The following is a 21,819-nucleotide window of genomic DNA, read 5'->3' as shown; positions in this document are numbered from 1 at the left end:
CATGTGTCAAAATCACTTGCAATAGAGAACGTTGACATATACAGTATATATGAGCGACTTATCCACTTTAAATTCGACTTCCTATTTATCAAATTTAATAGATTTGGGAGGATCGAGGAATATATCCCCAATCAAGACTACATAAATCAGAAATATTGATCAAATTTATGTAACACGAGAAAGTTGTACTTTGTAATCTTGTGTACACCCCACCTTTTCTAAAAAATGCACGATGATGTGTATGGTACTATATCTTGTACTCAAATTTAGTTTAGAATAAATATAAAAATGCTTGTTACGGGTGTCTGACTAGAATATCCGTGGGTATTATCAGGGACGGAGATAGCACAGGCCAAGCCACCGGGTGTCAACCGCCACATTTACCTTGTGCAAGTGTTTTGTGATATACTCCCTCCGTCTCATTAAATATACAATATTTGGGAATCGATACGAGTTTTTATGTAGTGTTGTTTTGTGAATTAATGAAGAGAGAATTAATGAAGAGAGAATAAAGTAAGAGAGATGAAAAAGTAGAGATAGAGATGTTTACATTTGAGAAAATGTTTCGTTTTTAATAGAATAAACTAAAAAGAAAAACGTTTCATTTCTAATGAAATAAATGGAGTATTGACAGACGAAAGAGCAGTTAGTTTGGGAACGATGAGAGAAGAGATAGGAGGGACAATATAATTAATAATTTAACTTTATTGGAAGTGGTGATAACCTTTTAACTAATATTTCGTTTTATGTGTACTGAGTTTGGCCGTACAGGATAGTAGGCATTATAAATAATCCAATTTATTTTTGGGAATTAGTTTACTTGTCTCTTGTTTTCTATTTCGTCTATTTAAATAAGTTTGGAAGAATATAATTATGCTAATTACATAGTATTAAAATATATGGAAAATTATATTAATCATTCTTCTATTTTAAAATTTTTCCAACAATACAAAATGCCAACTACTTTATCAAATTTCTGTTATTTATATGTATAATAATATGTTGTATTAATTCTTTGGATTTATGGTTAATTATCATGTCTATTTATATTACGATGTTAACTGCTTATTTGGAAATCTATTAAGCTATCTCATATCATATTTGTACTAATATAAAAATATACTATTAATATTTTTTTTAAATTCTTAATTGAAAATCTTGGATGCGTCAATTCACACCATTTATACTACTCCTACTAGAGAAGACTAGTCGTTCATGTTTGGGCGGCATGATTAGTTTAAACTCACAAATAAAATATATGTAGCTCATTGCATTTGTGATTCAACATTAAGACCAACTTGTTTACATTTCTGGTTTCGTCCCTGGGTATTATGGTGCATCGTGTATAAATAATCAAAAGAAAACGAAGTTACCAAGAAATATTCTAATGTACTCCCTCCGTCCCAGATAATTTGTCTTGCTTCCTTTTTCGCACGCATTTTGCAAAAATAATAAAGTAATAGTAGTTAAAGTGGAGATAAAGTAAAGTAAAAGAGAGAATAATGTAGAAAATAGTCTGTCTTACATTATTCTTTATCTTATTTTACTTTCTCTCAACTTTACATATTTATTATTATTTTTGCAAACGAGTGTGAAAAAAAAACTGAGACAAATTATCTGAGATGGAGGTAGTAACATAGAGCTTGTGCAAGCCCTATCAAGCATATCCGTGAAAACCAAGAATTACAGTAAACATGTGGGGGATAAGTATTTAGATTATTGAGTATTTTTTAACACTATAGTGTTCCTTTAGTATGTGTTTTTGATATCCTAAATCCACTCTTCACCTCAAATTGTCCATCACTTTATGCATTTTTTAATTTTTTTTTAATTATTATGTTACTGTATTTGTTGTTGTTGATGATTTTTAAATTTTTTTGGTATCGTTCAATTCATATTTATACAAAAAATGTACATGCGTTTGTGGTTGATTCTTTTATATTAGAGAGAAAAGTGCTTTAATTGTGATTTGTATGCAATATTTAGTTTCGAAACTCATTTGATTATACTTATAATTTTTTATCGGTATAATAAATTATTAATTGTATGTATTCATAATTTTAGAATTTGATACAATGATATTGTTTCTCATTTTATACATGTGAATTAACAGTTTTGAATTAGTGCAGATAGAAAATCAATTGGATCGTGCATTGCACAGATGTAACACTAGTTAAATTCTAAAATCACAGACTTTGACCTTAATTTGGTATATTTCCACGAACTTTAAAGTTGGTCGCATAAATGAGCTTATGCTTTATAGTGAATTTTTCAAGAAAACAATTTTTTGTCAACTCATGAAAAATACTAAATTTTGTGGCCTAAGATCTTCGTAAGAAATACAGTACCAAATTTTGTACAAAGTTTGTGATTTTAGGGATTAACACCCCTATTTGTTACTCCATCTTATATGCGATCACTGGTCGAATCAATTACTACTACGGTAAAATCAATTTTATAAATGGCTGTCAGAATTGTCAACAAATTTACCACCAACTGAGTTTAGAGTTGAATGGGAGGAACAAAATTTGGGCAATTTCGATATAGAGAAACTATGGAAATTGTAGTGAAATGGTAACTTGATTTATCATGCTCTGTTTTGCAAAAAACAGAAACCGAATTTAGTTACAAAATCAACTTGATCTAACTGAAGCTCGCATGTTTGATCCTTGAGGTTTCTTAAATTTCTGGGCCAGTTATTTCAACCTTCTATGTGCCTAGAAAGGGATTATTATTGAAACAATTGCCTACGACAAAATTCAAACAGAAAATAGTATGTATAGTGAGCTTGTAAGTAAAATAAATCATATAATGGCCAAAACCTATGAATAGAAAAAAAATGAAAGATTTGGGTATCTAGTTAATGCCAACTAAATTTGCAAATTGCCAATGCCAACAAGCTCTCCAACAATTACTAGTACGCTAAGCATTAGATTCAACAGGGGATCATGAGCAAAGTTTAGCAAAGTAACAAAGCACTTGTTGCAAGAGAAGAGTAGTCATGAACAAACAGGTTGTTTTTCTTGAATGCATATATCTAGAGGCTTTGATGATTGCAGGAAGAATTCAACACGTTCAATTCTCATTTGAAAACTGCAGGAAGAATTATGTAAAACAAAGTACATCAAATGAGTAGCAAATATATGAAGAAACACCCTACCATACATTCATTCCACATCATTAACACATTATAGTCATATACCACTACAATTACTTTCACTAAATTCAAGATCATAATAAAACAAAATAAGAGATGCATAGAGATGACAATCTCATAGACTATACTAATTCAGCCCTTTAACAGATTGATTAAACTTCAGCACTAACAATAAACAGCCTACACACACTCCAGGAGTCATTTTTGTCAACAATATACGTGAAAAACAGCAACGAACTGAACAAAATTGCTTGGGTATATAGAATGACAAAAATAAAGAAGTCAGTCACAGATACCTCCTCATCCACAGTCATGCTGATACCATCCCACCAAATTTCCTGCATACCAATATAGTAGTACTGGTACATCATAATATTATAACTCAATCGTCTTCCTACACGAGACACGGCCTGTGAAGCTCTAACAACAACCCTATATTCCAGTAATCTGTAACATACTTGCAGTGTCCATCAGTTAAACCTCTTCAAATACATGTATCGAGTTGGAACTATAAAGCATATATTGTTGTGAATTGTGATATTATGTAGGAAAGTTGCTTAACCCATTCGAAACGACATTTCTTCCTCTTCCATAAGCAAAAACAAAAACAGAATGCAGTCAGGAACAAACATCCTCTAAAACTAATAGTAGATTTCAACAGCGCGAGAAATACCACTGGAATGCCGAATGAAGGTTTATGAAAGAGAATTCATCAGAAGCCATAGTCAAATAGTAGTACTAGTATATACAAAAATATGATAGATAGAACAAAAATTATTTAACCTTGCATTTCAGTATCTGTTCAAAAGGGAGCAAGCACAGTCTATAAGAATTCAGAAGGCAAGTTAGCCTCAGGCTTGCCGCCATCACCCAACCCCCCGGGGTGCTGCAAATTCTGCAAAACCTGAGGGGGGAGAGTCCCCATGTTGCCGCTCAAACCATCACCAGCAGACCCGAAAAACTGGCATACAAGCCGAGCCAGCACCCCAAGAATCTGGAGCTGGTTCTGGCAAGCATCAGCATGCATTTGCATCATCTGCTTCTCATGCTCAAACTGCACCTCAACCAGCCTCTCCCTCCACTCCAACTCCTCCTCCTCCCACTTCTCCTCCATCTTCATCCTCTGCCTCCTCTCCTGCTCAACCTCCTTCTCCAACCGAATCCGCTTCTCATAATCCCTCTTCTCCCTAGCCATCTGCAGCTCCAGCAACTCCATCTCCTTCTCACAAACCCCTTCCTCCCTCTCCAGCAACTGCTTCTTCATCCTCAAATCCCTCTCTTTCCTCTCAAGCTCATCCTCCATTGCTCCCACCTCTCCCCTCCACTCCCTCTCCCTCCTCTTCTCCTCCCTCCTCACAACCACATCCCTCAATTCCAACAATTTAGCACCAGCACCTCTCAATCCCTTCTTCCTCCCATCAAAATCAGAATAGTCCTCCTTCTCCACATCACTCACCCCCAAATCATCCTCATCCAATTCCTCGTTTTCATCCAAATCCTCACTCTCAATCCCATACCCTAAATCATCCCCCAAAATGCCGGAAATGCCCTCCTCCCCAAATTTCCTATCGACCAGCTCAATATCCCCGAAAACCTCCTTGTATTTGAGGAAATTCTCCCAGTGGATCTCGCCGTCGTCCCAATTGAACTCGTTGGTGGAGATTCGGATCTTCTGCTTGACGCCGAGGTACTGGTGGCGCATGTTCTGGACCTTGATGGAGACGTCGCGCCACGACCACTTGAAGGGGAAGGTGATGGGATCGTGGTGGTGGTGGAGGGAGTTGACGTGGTCGGCGATGGGCTTGAACTTCTTCTCCCGCGTCTTCAGCTTCGCCAGCGTCCCCGAGTTCAGAAGCTCCGCGTATTTCGAGAGCAGCGTTTGCTCCTCCACCTCCGACCACTTCTTCCGCTTCATTTTCTACGGATTCCGCTCGGAAAATTTACAACTTCCGACACCGCCAATAATTGGGTTTTATTTTCTCCTGTTTTTTTCCTTTCCTTTTCTTCGTTTTTGGACACTTCCATTCTTCGGTTTTAAATATTTATACATAAAAATTTATAAATTCAGAATAAAATCATTTTTTTAATATCATTGAGACTAAAAAATGAACTATACATACTTTCAAAAAATTATACTAGTAGTATTAAAAATTGAAATGAAAATTGTATTCCGTTCTGCAGCAGTGGAGATGTTTCTTTTCGACATGCAATTTAAGAAATTTTTTTATTAAGTAGATTAAGTGAAAAAATATTAATAAAATAGAAAATAAAAAAGATATAAAAATAAAGATAGAATAAAGTAAAAGAGAGTAAAGTTGGTGACAAGATCTGTAATTTAATAATATGCGAAATGTACGAAAATAATGAAAACAATTTTTTCTTGAAACGTTGATTTGAATCATAACCCCACTGGTCCACTCTTTCAAAGTTTCAATAGCATAATTGGGCTTTCAATTGGGCTTTTGAGGCTCCATGTCAAGCTAAAGCCTTTTTATTCCTTAGTGTTTGTACCTAAAAAAAATATATGATCCTCATATTTTAAAAATATCAATATTAGTCTTAAATTTTAATATTATTGAAAGAAATTTTATAACTATTTACTCTTTTAAACAGTATGATTGACATTTTTAAAGTGTGAGAATAGTAAATATACAAAGTGGAAAACTATAAGAAATAATGTAATTCTCGCTTATTTTAAAATTTGTTATACAATTAATAAAAAGTGAAAAAATGTGCAAAACTCTTTTAATAATATTACCTCAGAGTTCAAAGATGGTATTTTTAAAGTACGAGGATTACAAGTGATAGCTTTCTCTATAGCAACACGATTATTGTGAATAGTCTCTATTTATTCTGCTATGCTTAAATATTACTCCTACCGAGGTCAACCACTCTTTATCTTCTTTTTTTTGGGGGGGGTTTATGAAATAAAAAATACATAAACACTTGTGATATCATAACTCTAACTAATCTCTCAAAAAACATGGCATTACTACTTAAGAAAGGCATTTCAATGGCTTGATTACTCCATCCATGTTTTGAATGGTGTTTCCACAAACAGTTGTAACTGCTTTATTTTTGTAGTTTAGCACTACATTATCGAACGTAATTCCGGTGCATGGCTCCGATTTACTGCACTCCAACTTCACTCCAGTTTCCCTCGCCGATGTTCCGTGTATATCTTTATATGTTACGTCGCTAATCTTTACACCCGACGACTATACAATCAAAGATTTGAGTTGAAATTATAGAGAACAAACAAACAAAAATACTAAAATATATGTTATTAGTATGACTTCTGAGGCTATATGTATATACCCATTCCATAATAAAAGTTAATAATACTCCTAGTACATACCAATTCGACTATAATGGAGATAGAGTACATACCAGCTTTTTGATTTATGAGAAAATATATCAAATAAAATACCAATATTTTTCTCTGGATTCGAGCAAACACATTATTATAGGGTGACAGGCTACAACACAATTTTTACGCTATTTCTATTGCTAAATTTGTCGAGAATATTTAAAAATGTTTGAAATCATTTTAAGATTTTTCTAAACTAAAGCAAATTTCAGTATTCAATCATGTTGCAATAGGAGGGACTAAACTTATATTAATAAAAATAAAGAAAAATAGCTGCAAAAGTATGGTTTGAGAAATCAAAAGAAAATGCTAAATTGAGAAAGAGAAAAATCAAAATACATAAACATATATTTTAGGTTATATTAATCTACTATACTACTAGTTTTATAGTAGTAGTAAATAGATTGTTGGGGTTTCTTAATATAATATATTAGTTTTTAATATATATGTTAATACTTATTCGACTGTAAAAAAATTAGGGTCGGCAAATCCATAATTAATGATATATGTATACCTGATTGGGACAATTTTGATCATTGGGGCAATAATATTGGTCAATGATGATGGGATTTATAGCATTAACCATAGTGAGATCTTCATAACGAACATTTCTAACAAATCCATTGCTAGGCCTTGCCCACGTCTTTATTCTCACACCATTTTGTGTTCCATTAAAAACACACGATTTCACCGTCACATTTTCCACTCCTGCTTCATCCAATACCCATCCTAGACTTCCAATGCTGCATAAAATAAAATTTCATATTTACAACGTTTTCCATCAAACATTGATGATTCAAGAGATTGAATTTGGGGTGATGGTACCTTATGCCATGGCCCGGCCCGCAGGCGACGTTTTGGACGAACAAGTTGGAGGTTCCAGGACTCACAGAGATGCAATCGTCGCCAGTGGCGATACGGGAGTTGGTGACGGAAACTCCCGACGACTCTCCAATGTGAATTCCATCGGTGTTTGGGCTTTCATCGGGCGCAGAGATGTTTATGTTTTGGAGGTTTGTGTCGTTGCAACCGTGGACGACGATGTGGAACATTTGGCTGTTTATGGAGGTTAATCCGTTGATGCGTATTTTGTTCGAATTCAGGAATGCAAGTGACTGGTCATAAGAGAACACAAAAGAAAGAAGATTGGTAAGAACTATATTTTCAAATTTTACTCCATTTTTTTTGTGCTTCATATCAATAGACACTTTTATATACTAATAATATATTCTTATATTTGAAAAAGTAAGCTTAGTAGGGTTTGAAGCTCCTCAAGCACTTCATTTAGTGACCGACGAATGTGACTAGCCTACTAAGAGAGAAAATTCTCATAAACAAAATCGATGTGGGATATTAGAATCCGCAATATAATAAACACTAAGAAATCATAACTCAATACACCAAGTTGACAACAAGAGTTTTACCGTTGCTCCTTTTGGACACTCCTTTCCGGAAGCTTTGCAGGCCCACAAATTGGCGCCTAGACCATCTAGGGTTCCACCGTGAATAGAAACTCCGGTGACCCTTTTGAACTTCAACCAATGGTCACTATTACCAATAACATTGTAATCGGATGGGGCTGAAAGAGTCCCATTAATCTGTATGGTTATGGCATTATTTTTGCACGTGCTGCCGTCAAAATATGCATTTCCCAAAGTGTACGTTCCTTGTGGCACATATATGGTGGCCGGAGACGAGGAGTCACAAGCGGCGCCCCAAGCCGCTTGAAAGGCTTGGGCGCTATCGGATTCTTCGTTGGCTTTTGCACCGTAGGAAAGAACATTGTAGGTAGAATTTTCTGCAAGAATTAATGCTGAAAAGTAGTGTAAAAATGTGACAGTGAGAATTTGGAACATTTTTGAAATGGCCATTTTTGTTATGGTGTAGTGTGTTTTTTGTTTGTGATTTTAACTGGATCAGTTGTTGGTATTTATAGCTTATAGGATTGGACTAAGAAAAAGTGATAAATCCATTTTAATAGTGCAAGGATCATTTTATGGATATATATCGTAATCTTTTACTGCATTTAATAAAAAGTCAACTTACAATGAGTCAATGATACATAAAAGACTAATACGGTAATACAGTAAATACGATTTCGTAGATATTAGACCATATAAGATATAACGCAATCAATTCTACGCAAGACATCACTACTTTTTGTATTCCTTTTAAATTTTATTAATGATACTCTTGTATATCAAAATTTTATTTCAAATAAACATAGACCACACAGTGCAATGATCATTATATTTTTATTTGGAAATTTTGAATTGACTTATTTTAATTTTCAGATAATCTAATATTATTATAATGGTTTAAAATATGTGCTTTTGGGTTAAATATATTAAAATATATGTCTTTGGACTCGTTTATTCGACTCTAGAATAAGTTTTTCATTTCTTAATATAACAAATTTTACCATTTTTCCAAATTAATGACATTAGGCATTTCTGTTAATGGTTAATTTAAACATGTATTTAAATATCGATACTCACTATACAAAATTTTCCCTCTTATTATTAAGTGAAAAACTTAATTGTAACGATGACATAAGCTTTCATGGTCTCTATAATATTGTTTCAAGCTTCGTATTAGATCGTGTTTAGGAGTTCTAATTAATGGTATTTTTGGATGATACATCGCTCATACAATATTAGTTTTACCTAAACAAGTTCTATCTACATTAGCTCCATATTTTGAGCTCCGAATGAGATGATTCTCGCAACTCAATTGTAGTATTTCATACTCCACTATAGACGAGATGGTATTCAAAATATAAAGGAGTAGTTTCTATTGACATCCACTCGTGATCATATTAACAACTTAGTCATGTTATATCTATTTTCAAACAAGATGGTGTAACTAGTATTCATAAGCTTTAGACGAGATAATGCCAGGAACTCAATTCTTGTACTACTATTTTAAACTGTCATTTGATGCTTATAAGTCAGACTAAATACCAAGGAGAGACTTTTCAAATTTCGATTTCCCGGAGTTGAGGATGAGCTTTGTGCATTGTGTGGGGAGCAACCTGAAACACTCTATCACATTATTATCTTTGGTTGCAGGTTTTCTAGTAGCTTGTGGTATTTAATTAGATGCAACTGCTGGAATCTTGCCTTTTGTCTTTCCAAAGATCTGATGTTTTGCTTCCTATCATGGATGGATGCACCATTTACGAGATTTGACTTGAAAATTTGAAGTTCGTTATTCTATGTGATCTCATGGTCTATCTGGTGGCTCAAAAATAAAGTAATCTTTCAAGAGAGGGAACTGAACTGGAAACTGATAAGAGACTCATTTTTTGAAGGCTAGAAGCATGGACTAAAGGACGGTGCCTAGAATTTCCTTATTCGACTATAAGAAAATATTCTCGATAATTAAAACCTTAATCAATGATATATGTCTACCTGATTGGGACAGTTTTAATTGTTGGGGCAATAATTCTGGTCAATGATGATAGGATTTATAGCATTAACCCATAGTGAGATCTTCGTAATGAACATTTCTAAAATTCCATTGCTAGGCCTTGCCCATGTCTTTATTCTCACACCATTTTGTGTTCCACTAAAAGCACAATATTCGCCAATTCAATTCTTCGCTACAAAAATATCGCCGATTACTAGTAGATTTAGCGGGAGATATGAATTCGACATTATTAGTAGCGGATATATGTTGGTAATCAGCGAAACTTTTATACTGGTATTGTATTTTAAATTTTAGAAAGTGATTTCGATTTGTTTAGTATACACCCAAATATAGGTACCACGGAGTACTAAATTTTACTCAAAATCCAAAATAGAATTAATTTTGGAGAACTATAGAAGCTAGTATTAGTTTAATTACATCATTTTTAGATTTTAGAGTACTACTATTAGAAATTATTTATTGTTTTGAAAGCTTAAACTAAATATTGGTTCATTACTCTAAACAGTAAAAAAACATAAATTTTCTACTGCTGTAAGGTGCATTTGAAGTCAATTATAATATGATGTCATTTTATTTACTTGTAAAGTTATGATCATTTTAATTATATTATATTTTTTCACTACTACTTTATCCATTTTTATCTCCGTCAATTTTTTATTTCATTAATTTCGCATTATAAAGCATACCGTTTACCATTGGATCATTTTTATAGACTGAGAAAGTAGTGTTTATGAAGTTAAATAACAAGAAAATAAAGTAAATAATAGTATAATGAAATTAAAATAAATAAAATGAGATACTATAGGATAAAAATAAAGCAAACAAAATTAATAGAAAGTGAGTGAAAGCATTAATTATAAATCAGAAATTTGTTCAACTGCATTTTGTCGCTGGTGGAATTCTGGAAGCAAAGGAGTGATTTGCGACGGCATGTAGAGATTGTTGGTGTGGTTGAGTGAATCAAATGGTTCTATAATTAGGTTTGCATTCTGCATTTCACTCAGCAATTCCAGTCAGTAATCACCACTCAATCATCACGCAACAAGTAAATCCCAATTACATTTCTACGATTCCCACAATTTATTTTCCTCTTTAAGAAATCATCACCTACTATGCATCAGATTACGCCATTGATTCTTTTATGCTTACGTCTAAATTAATCGGCAGCACATTCAATCCTCAATTTCATCCAAGCTTTTCTACGTTTAGGTGGAACTGAGCTCAATTACCTGCATTTGTTTACTAAATCATGGATTTTGAACCCAATTTTTAGGTTAAAGAATTAGGTCATGGCGCCTCCACCGGTTCTGGCTCTAGCGCTGCCGTCGGAAACGGGTCGGGTTCTCAGTATTCAGTCGCACACTGTTCAGGTAGCTCTCCTCAATTCAATTTAAAAGCATTTTGCTCTTTCTGCGTAACATCATGTTTTATTCACTGAAACTGACTGTTTGAGAGAGACATAGTTGCTGCAAAATTGAGCTCTCAACCTCCATGGATGTTTTTGTACTAATAAGAATCCTGTTCCATGAATGGGAGGACATGCAGCTGAAAATATCTGTTTAGGTTTGAGTGAGATTTTGATATCATGAAATCTTTCTTGTACCATATTACAGTAATAGACCAATCTCTGCCAGTTTGCTTATTGCGTAAAAAAAGTGTTTTGCTAGTGTTACATTTCGTTGTGGTTGGTGGCGTACCATTCGTAGTGATAGATACTGAGCTTCATGTTAAGTTCTCTTTTACTCTAGGGATACGTCGGCAACAAATCAGCTGTCTTTTCTCTACAATTACTTGGATATGATGTAGATCCAATAAATTCAGTTCAGTTTTCAAACCACACAGGCAAGCTGCTTAATTGACTTCACAGTCTTCATTCTTTCTGAGGTTTAAAACCTGGTGTGAGGACATCCGAGTATCTTTACATGTCCAGGCATGTATTTTAATAAACATATTGGTTGTATTTCTCAGCATGACTATACCATGAATTTTGCAGGATATCCTACTTTTAAGGGCCAGGTCTTGAATGGAGACCAACTTTGGGATTTAATCGAGGGCCTTGAAGCTAATAATTTGTTGTACTACACACATCTACTTACAGGTATCACTGATTCAACTAGTTTAGTGTTGCTGCGGAAATAACTTTCTAATATTCAACTCAATGGTTCTTGAAGTCTGAGCTTTTTATGCCTTTTCAACTGCACTGCAAATTTGTTATACTTTCATTATATTTCGTAAAATCGTATTGACGCCTGCGACGACTTCTATTTTCCATTTCCTTTTAAGCTCTGTGTTGCATAAATGATTAGGTAATAAGATATGTGTCAGTTTTTATAGTTTTTGTCATTTGTTACTTGACATATTTTTCGTTCTACATGTTAACAGCTGGCCACATATTGTAGGTTATATTGGTTCAGTCTCCTTCTTGAATACTGTTCTACGAGTTGTGAACAAGCTTAGGTCTGTCAACCCCGGACTTACATATGGTGAGTAGATCCAGTAGCCTCTGACTATTTAATATGCACAGAAATTTTGCTTCTGATATTCTCTCTTAAATTGAGAATGTGCTTCTTGTAGTTTCCTTGGAACTTGGAAGTACAAATTAGCGTGCATAGTATTTGTCTAAGATCTTGGTTGAGTAAAGGCTTGGGTCTTTAAAACTAATTTTTGGATAGGTTAAATATACTGCAGCCTTGATATTGTTTTCCTATTCCGTTGCTAACTTGCTATAGTTTGTTATGGAATCTTTGTTTTCAGTGTGTGATCCAGTTTTAGGTGATGAAGGAAAACTGTATGTTGCCGAGGAATTAGTATCCGTATATCGAGAAAAGGTACATTAAATATTGAATATGGTTTTTCTCTAGTGAAAATTATTATGATATTTATCGTAGTTAAGGGACTAGTTCAAGTGCTCATTCAGTTTGTTGCAGTACCCACGGTCCCAAGATTAAAGTTTGGATGTTCTGAAATGTAGATTCTAATTATGAATGGTCAAGTTAAATAACTATTCAATCTTTTTGCCTTCTTTCTGGTTCAGCCAAAGCAACCATTTAAAAATTGCTATTGCGTGAGTGTGTACGCATAAATATACACATATCAAATTTGACTTCATAATTTATAATTCAATTAGAGAGCATAAATTATTAGTACATTTTTTCCACAAGAAATTTTGTAAGAGCAGGTGGCCTATAGCTTTACTTGTGATGCTTTTGCATTTTATTATGGCAACTGATAGCTCTATAACTTGATCTTATAGAAGGTTTTCATGAGTTGTACTAGTAAAGAATATAGTATGAAATAATATCATACTCCCTCCATCCCACAAATAGTGAATAATAGGTTGTGGCACATTTTTGAAATTTTTAAAAAGGGCAAATTGATAGAAAAACATGAAGTGTTAAATTTTGGTCCGTCCCACAACTTCAAAAATCACCCGAAAAAACCATGAAGTTTAAATTTTTTTGCAATTATCCCATGACAAAAAAATTTGGTGAAATTGTATCTGATCTGGTAGCAGAAAATCATACTATTACCGCTAATGAGTTAAACGATGTCGTCTACACTATTCATACAGAAAACGACGTTTAGTTGAAAACATCAACAATATATTACACGTGCGGCCAGATATTTTCGTCGTGGGATAATTGCGGAACAAATCCAAACTTCATGATTTTTATGGCTAACTTTTAAAGTTGCGGACATGCCTGTATTTGACCAAACTTCATGGTTTTTCCGGCAACTTACCCTTTAATAAATGTTAGTTAGATTGAAGTTTGAGTGGAGAAAGGGCCCCACTTTACTAGGTAAAGTGTGTTGTGAGTAGAGAAATGATGGTACAAGTGTAATAATTTTGTAAATAATTTGAGCGAGTGGAGAAATGGTGGACCTTGTGTGGTAAATTTGTAAGTTGAGAAAGTGTGGATAAAGGATATGGAATTTATGTCCAAAATGGCAAAGAAATAAGTGTGCATTAATTTGTTGGACACCCCAAAATGGCAAAGTGTGCACTATTTTTTAGGACGGAGGGAGTATTAGTTTATAGATATTTTACTGGTTTGACTTGTCAAGTGTTGATTGGCTTGTATGTAAAATGTCAAAGATTATCAGTGTGTCCTACATTTTTCATCCCTCCATCATATTACATGTCTTTTTTTTGTTTTATGTTGGCAAAGGAATTGGCCTCATTTGTTCAAAGTGGACAACATTCATAATTTCATACACAACGGTATATAATAAAGGAAAAAGAAAAAGAAATAGGGAAGAGATGGATTTGTAGAGCAAACTACATAAATGCACTTTTATATCATACTCGCTCTGATGGAAAAATTGGTTATTACTTTTTCTGAATAGGTTGTCCCTGTTGCTTCCATGTTGACTCCGAATCAATTTGAGGCTGAATTGTTGACAAAATCCAGGTATTTTCCTGTTTAACTTGTATATTAAATACTTCCAAAAGCTGACAAAGCATATCTATATCAGCCTGATCATATTTTATGAATCTTACTAATTCACTACTTAATAAAGTTGACCTTATGAGGAGGTGGGTGCAATCTCAGTCACCCTTACGAATTAAGTATGTCCATTTCCATTGATTTTGAGTTCATACCAGACAAGGGAAAGGGAACTCCTTTTTTTTTGGATAAAGCCAAAGCACTTGAAAGAGTTTGTTATGACAAATTCACAATAAAAACTTCTACTTACATAATCCAGTTACCTAGAATACTTATTGCAATGATGAAAAGTTTTAGACTTTAATGATAGAGTTTTGATTTATTTCTACACGTGTGTCAACTGATAAACTCTTGGATTTAGCCAAAACTTGTTTCTAATAGTAGTCAGCCACATGCTATTGAGTTTTTTTGCTATGGTTATTTAATCTTTTTATCATTTTATTTATTTTATTTTTGAAGTGTTATCTATGTAACTTTCAGCCAGTCAAGTCTTGGATTATCCCTATGCCCTTAGTTCAAATTGGGTAGTCTTTGAATATGATTGCAGTCGTCAATCATTATGGTAGGATAGGAAAAATATCCCTTTGAGGACTTTCTTGGTTCTAGTTTTTCTTCATTTTATTCTGGTTCAAGCATCATTTGGAATATAATCTGTATCCCCATCAGTTCTTTTTTATGTATTGTGTATCCCTTCTTGTCATCATTTTCCTTGGTTCCTTTTGGTGATTTTGTCGTTCCACGCATTGCTTCAATTTTTAAGGATTGTATCTGAGCAAGATGGCAGGGAGGCATGCAACATTATTCATGCTGCCGGACCATCAAAGGTGTTTTCTAATGCTTCACTCTTAATAGTATCTCAATTATTATCTTGTAGGCTTCTTTTTGTATTTACTCTTTAACCTAATGAGTTCCAAATTGCTGAGAATGATATCTACAGGCATTACTTATAAAAAGAAATTGTTTTCTTAAATCATCAAATTGCTGAGAATGATATCTACTAGCAATAGCCCTTAATGCCCTAGAATTATACTATGCTATTACAATTATATCCTATCTACAATAATCATGTTATGCTATTAAAGTTATATATGTCTGTTCAAGAATTACAACTTGTGTCAGGTTGTCATAACAAGCATAAATGTAGATGGAGAGCTTCTCCTAATTGGCAGTCATCAGAAAGAGAAGGTAATTGAATAACTCATACTTGTACGGGGTGTCTGCTATTTCCACTATAAATGCATATTTTCTACTGATTCTCGTGTATTTTTTCCTTAATAGTATACTTTATAAATTAAGTTTGTTATTCCCTAATATCCACATTCTTACTGAGCAACTTCGGGCTATTACAGGGGCAACCACCTGAGCAGTTCCGAATCCCAATTCCCAAAATTCCGGCTTATTTCACTGTAAGAAGCTGTTATATTTGTGAATGTTACCTTCTCAAGATATATCTCCTATTGCGTAAATGGTTTTCATGATCTGAGAACATCATATATTCTTCTCACCTCACTTTCCTTGAATAAGTTTAAAAGTTCAGTAAAATGCTTTCAACTATGTGGAGTGTTGGCCAATTCTACCAGTGGACATGCTTTCCACATTCGACACTCTTAGAGGACTTATCATATGCATTTCCCCTGAAACATAGAAAATTTGAAGTTATCTAAGTGTTTGCTCCATACAATCAAGAGTGAGCAGACCCTAGAGTTTCTCCAACTCACCCCTTCCCAACGTAAAATGAAAAGTAGCTGAACCATTTTTTTCAGTCCTCTCTCAGCTTTACGCTTTTGCATGTGGAGTTACATAATCGAGTGATTCTTATTGGACTCATATTTGTCATGACTATATGTTTGTCTAGAATGCTCTATTGGTTTGCGTTCTACTTGCCCAATTCTTCTATAGCTCATTAAATACGCTTGCCAGTTAGCTGCAGAGCCTCTTTTATGTACTCACAGGAAGAAAACTGCCAAAAACGATTAAATTTGTGGAAATTATGAGACAAGAATTTGTAGAGTGCTTCATTCTTCTCATATTTTTTATCAAAACCAAACAATTTTCTTGTACTAATAGTTTGGTACTTCTAACATTGCATCTTCTTTTACTACAGGGAACAGGAGATCTTATGACTGCACTTTTGCTTGGATGGAGCAATGTAACAATTGATAAACCTTATTTTAAGTTCATGAGCCATCTCATAGATATTATTGTGCATCGTTTCTTATTCATTTATCTGATTCTTATCATATAGAAATACCCTGACAACCTTGGCAAAGCTGCAGAACTTTCTGTATCAAGTGTGCAGGTAAGTCTGTTGATTCAGTTAATTCTGATTGAATATCAGAGTCATTGTCTTCCTTCAAAAGTTTGAATTTTCTTATTTTTCTTATCGGGCGAGTATGTTTGATCATGTAATCCTAAAATCATATGCATTGTTGATCTAATGCATCACCCAAAGTAAATGTTCTCCATTGTAAGTATGCATGACTTTGAGTTTGCTGCAGGCGCTTCTGGTTAGGACAGTTGAAGACTATATGAGGGCTGGGCATGACTGCCAGTCGAGCAGCTTAGAGATTCGTTTGATCCAGAGTCAAGTTGATATCCGAAACCCTGAAATCAAATACAGGGCTGAGATGTACAACTAAGAAGTCGACCAAATCCATACAACCAAACAGCCACATTACATTAGGCTGGGGCAAATATGAAAAAGAGGAAATTGAGGACTTTAGTTTCTTTCAAAAGTTAAATAAATGATCTTATGTTGTACTACCAAATTTCACTTTTCCCTTTTCCCTTTTCATATTGGTGTAATTAACTCGAAAGGTAGTGACTAGTGAGCATCAAAAGTTTCCATCAACTAATATACTCCGTAATTACTTTTAATATTTACTGCCTAGGAAAACTGCTTACTAAGCAATCAAGTCTTGAAACTCTATTGTCTTAAAATTGAAGATTTGTCTTAAAATTATTAATATATGAGTTAGATGCATTAAAAATATTTGAGATATCTGTTTGAACCAACAAAAAAAATGGCTATTCTTTTTGCCAAAAACTTTATAAAGTAGGAACGGCAAATACAAAAATTACTATTGTTTCTGCTGCTTCGTTTCACGGCCACGAAGCCCCAACTCCACACTCCCGTTTCTGCCATCAGATTCCTCTATTTCTTGTCCTTTATCATCCCATGACTGAAGGTGCGCGCACATTTTTTTCCTCTAATTACGATTGTTACGTGTTTGTTGTAACTAAAGTGAGGAATTGTATAGTCATGCATATGTGTATTATAGTGATTCAATTTAGTAACAGTATATAGAAACGAGAATGCAGGTTGCCAAGTTATGATCTTTTCGGAAGGAAGGTTCCAAAACCTGCTGAATTCAGGAAGGAGTGGGCCTAGAAAAGTGAGAGAAGTGGTCAGTGCATTGATGATTTGTTTGAGTTTGACGAGAAGCTTTCCCAAGCATTGAAAGAGGAGGAGCAGGAGGAGTTATCCCCTCGAAAGCAAGCAGTGAGAGGTCATGAGTGATCTGGAAATTCTCATTGGAGCTTTTTAGTACATCATCTCAGGACCAGAAGACGAAGAACTTAGGCAAGGCAGGCGTAAAATGAGGGGATCCAAACTACAAGTTGTCGCCATAGATGAAGTTAAAGTCAAAGAGCAAGCTAGTATCTAGAAAGAACTGTAAGACAAAATAGATGTTGTTGTTAAGCTAAAAGACTACTACTTATAACTCACTGGTTGTTAGATCCACCTTTTGCGTGCACCTTCAATATTGTTGCTTGTGATAAGCACAATAGAATTCTATTACTCTCCATCTTTTAGCGTAGCTTTCTATTACTATAGAGCTCTAGATTGTGTTTGAGAGAGTATGTTTAGAGAATAGCAGAGGGGTTCTAAGATGCTTGTTAATTGTTATGGCATTTCATATAATTACATGTCTAAATGTTTTATAGTGAACACCTGTTAAACAAGAAAACATGTGCATCTCAATACCAAGTTAGCACATTTATAAGGGTATGCAAATAGCTAGATGAATTGACATCATTAACATAACGCGAGTAATTATATGTAACAGTCTATCATGTAGGAGTCTTCAAACACACTGTCAAACAACTGATCTCAAATTCTGAAAACTAAGATACGAAAGCAAGGTAAATACATGTCTGCTCGGTGTTGCTTTACATCAGGGGATAAAGATTTCCACACCATTGGGAATACGGATTTCCATACCATCCTCTGATATTCATCGCTGCAGGGCGTTGAAACTGATAACTGTATGCTGGTAACCCTGCACACAAGTTTCCAGACCTGTAAAATTCTCCGGGATCATTATCATTGCTACCCGGGAAATCAGTTCTGGACATCAGTCCATGATCAATGCTGCCCCCACTCCAACCAGTAAGCTCATTGTACATGTCTGGTATTGCCATTTGATTGTTGCTGTTCATGTAACTCTCTAATCCCGGGACATCATTGCTTGGATAGGCTTCATCTTCTAGTTCTAGCCACACAGTCGAGCTAACTGGCCAAAACTCAGCATGTTTACCAGATTTAACTAGTTTCTTGATCAATTTTTCGCCATCAACATTTCCCAACACTGTTACCTTGTGTGCTTCATCAGCATCGATATTCACTTCGTAGACGCCTACACCATCAATCCATTCAGATAAAATGTAAAAAAAAAGCAAGGTTGAACAGTTTGTAGTTGGTGAGGTAAAACATTATCCATATCTCATTCGACATTCAATCTTTTGTATTTATAAATATATTTACGGCTATTTACCTTGAATTTTTCGAAGCACTTTCTTCACTTTACGCATGCAACCTTGACAATGAATGTGGACCTTAAGAACATGTGTCTGTAAAAAACATGATAGTAAGTTTAATGCATGTATGATTTCAACGGTAACTGAAATAAAATTAAAGCGTTCCGACCTTCATCTTCACAAAATCGAAGCCGGTGTCTTCCTCAAACATTTTCATCATTCTTAGATGGTAGCTTCCTTACAAAATTAAGGTGTGCTTCCTTATACCTTTCTCAGTGCTTCTCCAATTTTCTACAACTTTTATTATTCGTACATTATTCTGTTTTCATGATATTTTCGACTAGTAGAGTATATACAGACAGCTATATATATTTGTAAAAACAGAACATGAAAAATGTGTTGCAATAGTACTGTACTACTCAGTTTGATTCCTTTGGTTTAAAACTTCATAAATCTTAAGGATTCTTCATTTTTATAGCATATATTTATCTTTGTCTAGTATTTTTAATTTGCCTTCGGTCCGAATAAACATTACTTCCTTATTTTTAATTTGCAGATAATTGGGATTGATGGTCAAAATTATCATTCTCATCAACATATAAGACAAGAATAAACAATGTAAATATTAGCATCTTCATTCTTGCTTTATATTAACTACAATCTACTTTTCATTAATCATTTACAAAATTATGCTACAGCGCCGCTTAAAGTTGTTTGATTAACCTATTTAACCAGAGAGGGATAAAAGCTAAAATAAAAAGAAAAAAAGAGCTTAGTCCTTGTTACTTTTTGGAAGTATTGTTCTCTTTTTTACCCATGCGTTTTGCAACTGCTTTGTGTACAAACTATTCTACAAAGAGGCACCAATTTCAAATTAGCCATTATATTATTGTAGCATGCGTTAATCGACCATGACATCCACATTTATTTCCAAATATATTATATTCCCAATTTCCCATTTTGTGATTATATTTTTCCAACTGTTGCATTTCGGTCAGCATGGAGAATGCTACATAATCAATTCTCTCATCTCACTACATAATCTGAAAATTAAAATGAAACATATATTAAATTTTCACATAATAGAACAAGCGTGGGGGTTATCGTCGCTGAAGAGATGCGTGATCCCTTCCTCGTGAGGCGCTGCTTGAGCGACGTTTCTGACAAAGCCGGATGGGGCCCTTTTGTCGTAGGCCTGAGGCGCGTAGGGATACTGAACCAGATTGTGAGGCACATAAGGCCACAATTCAGCTCTTTTTCCGGTTCTCTTCACTCTCTTGAGCACCTTGCTCGCATCGATGAAGCCACTCACCGTTACACGGTGTTGCTTCCTGTTCACTTCTACACTTCTCACTCCTACACTTCTATATCATTATATGCATCAACAAATATTTATATAAATTAACATGCATTACCTTTCATGTTTTTGACAGCATTCTTGACTCTTCTCTCACATCCATCACAGTCCAATTTCACTTTGATCTCAACTGTCTACATGATCAGCAAACAAATTCCTTATATAGTAAATGTTAATTAAGCAAATAAAATAGTACTACTATGTATGAGAAAATGTTGAGGCAATTAGTACCTGCATAGGTTTCCTTTTGCCTCTTGTTGTGGTGACAGTGCAAAAGTTTGAGAGATAATCAAGAGCTCCCATTCTCCTTTTGAGCTTGTGAAGCAAAGAAGAATGGATTTTGTTGATATTTATAGTGTTGAGTATAACAAGCTGTGTATGTCCAATTCTACCATTGTGAATCCAAAGAGCTAAGATTTTAATTGAGGGTACAAATGTAAACTTATTCTTTTGTTAAGAGGGTTAAAATGAGCAGAAAGTAGGGTGATTATGCCCTGAAATCATGATGAGCAGGTAACAATGCTTTTGTTTAAGGTGATTGTTTAATCATGAAATTGTTCTAAAAGTGCTTTACTGTTTGCTTTCATTTTCATTCAACTGCTTTTTCAATATTTTTAATTGGATTAATTGCCGCAATAATTGATTTTACTGTATCCATTTTTGATCTTGATACTGTTTTTTCTATCATGTTAGAAGAAAGTTGAGTGATAAAAGGCATATCAAATAGGGACTATAATAGAAAGTGGTGAGTTTATTTTTCTTTTCTTTTAGTACAAACATATACTATGTGACTTCTTTCCAGCTGAAATATGCATGAATCATGGCCCATTTTGCTCCTTTGCTTCATTTATTTAATCACTATTGCTTATAAAATAGTAAACAAATCAGAATTGTTTGCTTTTGGAGTCTTGTAAGTATATAGCATGCAACAAAATCAAGATAACAAATCGATCTCATTTGTTTTGTAATCAAGTTTTCTTTTTTGGGAAGATTTTGTTTCAACGAAGATTGATTTGGGTATGCATATATTTAGAGGTGACGAATTTCATCTTATTTATATCAGCAACTTCTCATATTTCCCATTTTCTTTTCTCCAAAATCAGACCGAACTACCCAAAATGCCCTTGATCGTAGAAGGCATATGCAACAGTTATTTACTCCCAGCTCTCCTAATATTATTAAAACGATAAATGTCAATTATTGTCTCAACGTAAAAATGCAATGATCTCAAAATATAGACAGCATTCTTCCGAGATTCCTGGAGTTCTATCAATGAGAGCGTAAAGAAAGAACT

General features: G+C 34.3%; 5 protein-coding genes across 6 annotated transcripts; 1 reads left to right on the top strand and 4 right to left on the bottom strand.

The window, feature by feature from the left end:
* Window positions 1–3,851: 3,851 nt before the first annotated feature.
* Window positions 3,852–5,166, bottom strand: LOC125190902 (uncharacterized). The gene has a single exon (XM_048088434.2). It carries the CDS (start codon window positions 5,070–5,072, stop codon window positions 3,981–3,983), a length of 1,092 nt encoding a protein of 363 aa, XP_047944391.2. The 5' UTR covers window positions 5,073–5,166; the 3' UTR covers window positions 3,852–3,980.
* A 987-nt stretch (window positions 5,167–6,153) lies between these two features.
* On the bottom strand, window positions 6,154–8,398 carry LOC125187441 (polygalacturonase-like). Its single transcript, XM_048084039.2, has 4 exons — window positions 7,952–8,398; window positions 7,353–7,642; window positions 7,042–7,270; window positions 6,154–6,375 (listed from the first exon to the last, which is right to left on the bottom strand). The coding sequence occupies exons 1-4, from the start codon at window positions 8,396–8,398 to the stop codon at window positions 6,154–6,156; spliced, it is 1,188 nt and encodes a 395-aa protein (XP_047939996.2).
* A 2,409-nt stretch (window positions 8,399–10,807) lies between these two features.
* LOC125200102 (pyridoxal kinase-like) lies at window positions 10,808–17,258 on the top strand. Of its 2 annotated transcripts, none has more exons than XM_048097925.2 (13): window positions 10,808–10,939; window positions 11,233–11,329; window positions 11,708–11,801; window positions 11,953–12,057; window positions 12,359–12,442; window positions 12,714–12,787; window positions 14,307–14,371; window positions 15,168–15,231; window positions 15,527–15,592; window positions 15,757–15,813; window positions 16,512–16,556; window positions 16,653–16,706; window positions 16,906–17,258. In XM_048097925.2, exons 2-13 carry the CDS (start codon window positions 11,249–11,251, stop codon window positions 17,044–17,046), a joined length of 930 nt encoding a protein of 309 aa, XP_047953882.1. In that variant the 5' UTR covers window positions 10,808–10,939; window positions 11,233–11,248; the 3' UTR covers window positions 17,047–17,258. The 2 variants fall into 2 exon arrangements, with proteins under 2 accessions (XP_047953882.1, XP_047953844.1); XM_048097887.2 differs by having other exon boundaries at window positions 10,832–11,004.
* Window positions 17,259–18,548: 1,290 nt separating this feature from the next.
* On the bottom strand, window positions 18,549–19,388 carry LOC125207346 (heavy metal-associated isoprenylated plant protein 24-like). Its single transcript, XM_048106644.2, has 3 exons — window positions 19,338–19,388; window positions 19,186–19,261; window positions 18,549–19,047 (listed from the first exon to the last, which is right to left on the bottom strand). The coding sequence occupies exons 1-3, from the start codon at window positions 19,386–19,388 to the stop codon at window positions 18,581–18,583; spliced, it is 594 nt and encodes a 197-aa protein (XP_047962601.2). The 3' UTR covers window positions 18,549–18,580.
* Window positions 19,389–20,120: 732 nt separating this feature from the next.
* Window positions 20,121–21,732, bottom strand: LOC125202111 (heavy metal-associated isoprenylated plant protein 21-like). Its single transcript, XM_048100456.2, has 3 exons — window positions 20,757–21,732; window positions 20,584–20,659; window positions 20,121–20,524 (listed from the first exon to the last, which is right to left on the bottom strand). The coding sequence occupies exons 1-3, from the start codon at window positions 20,826–20,828 to the stop codon at window positions 20,244–20,246; spliced, it is 429 nt and encodes a 142-aa protein (XP_047956413.2). The 5' UTR covers window positions 20,829–21,732; the 3' UTR covers window positions 20,121–20,243.
* Between the last annotated feature and the right edge of the window lie 87 nt (window positions 21,733–21,819).

The sequence above is a fragment of the Salvia hispanica genome, chromosome 2 (assembly GCF_029641045.1).
Source record: "Salvia hispanica isolate PSC_SH4W2 chromosome 2, Shi_PSC_v1, whole genome shotgun sequence".
In the NCBI taxonomy this organism is placed as follows: Eukaryota; Viridiplantae; Streptophyta; class Magnoliopsida; order Lamiales; family Lamiaceae; genus Salvia; species Salvia hispanica.
This window is presented reverse-complemented; position numbering and strand designations above follow the sequence as displayed.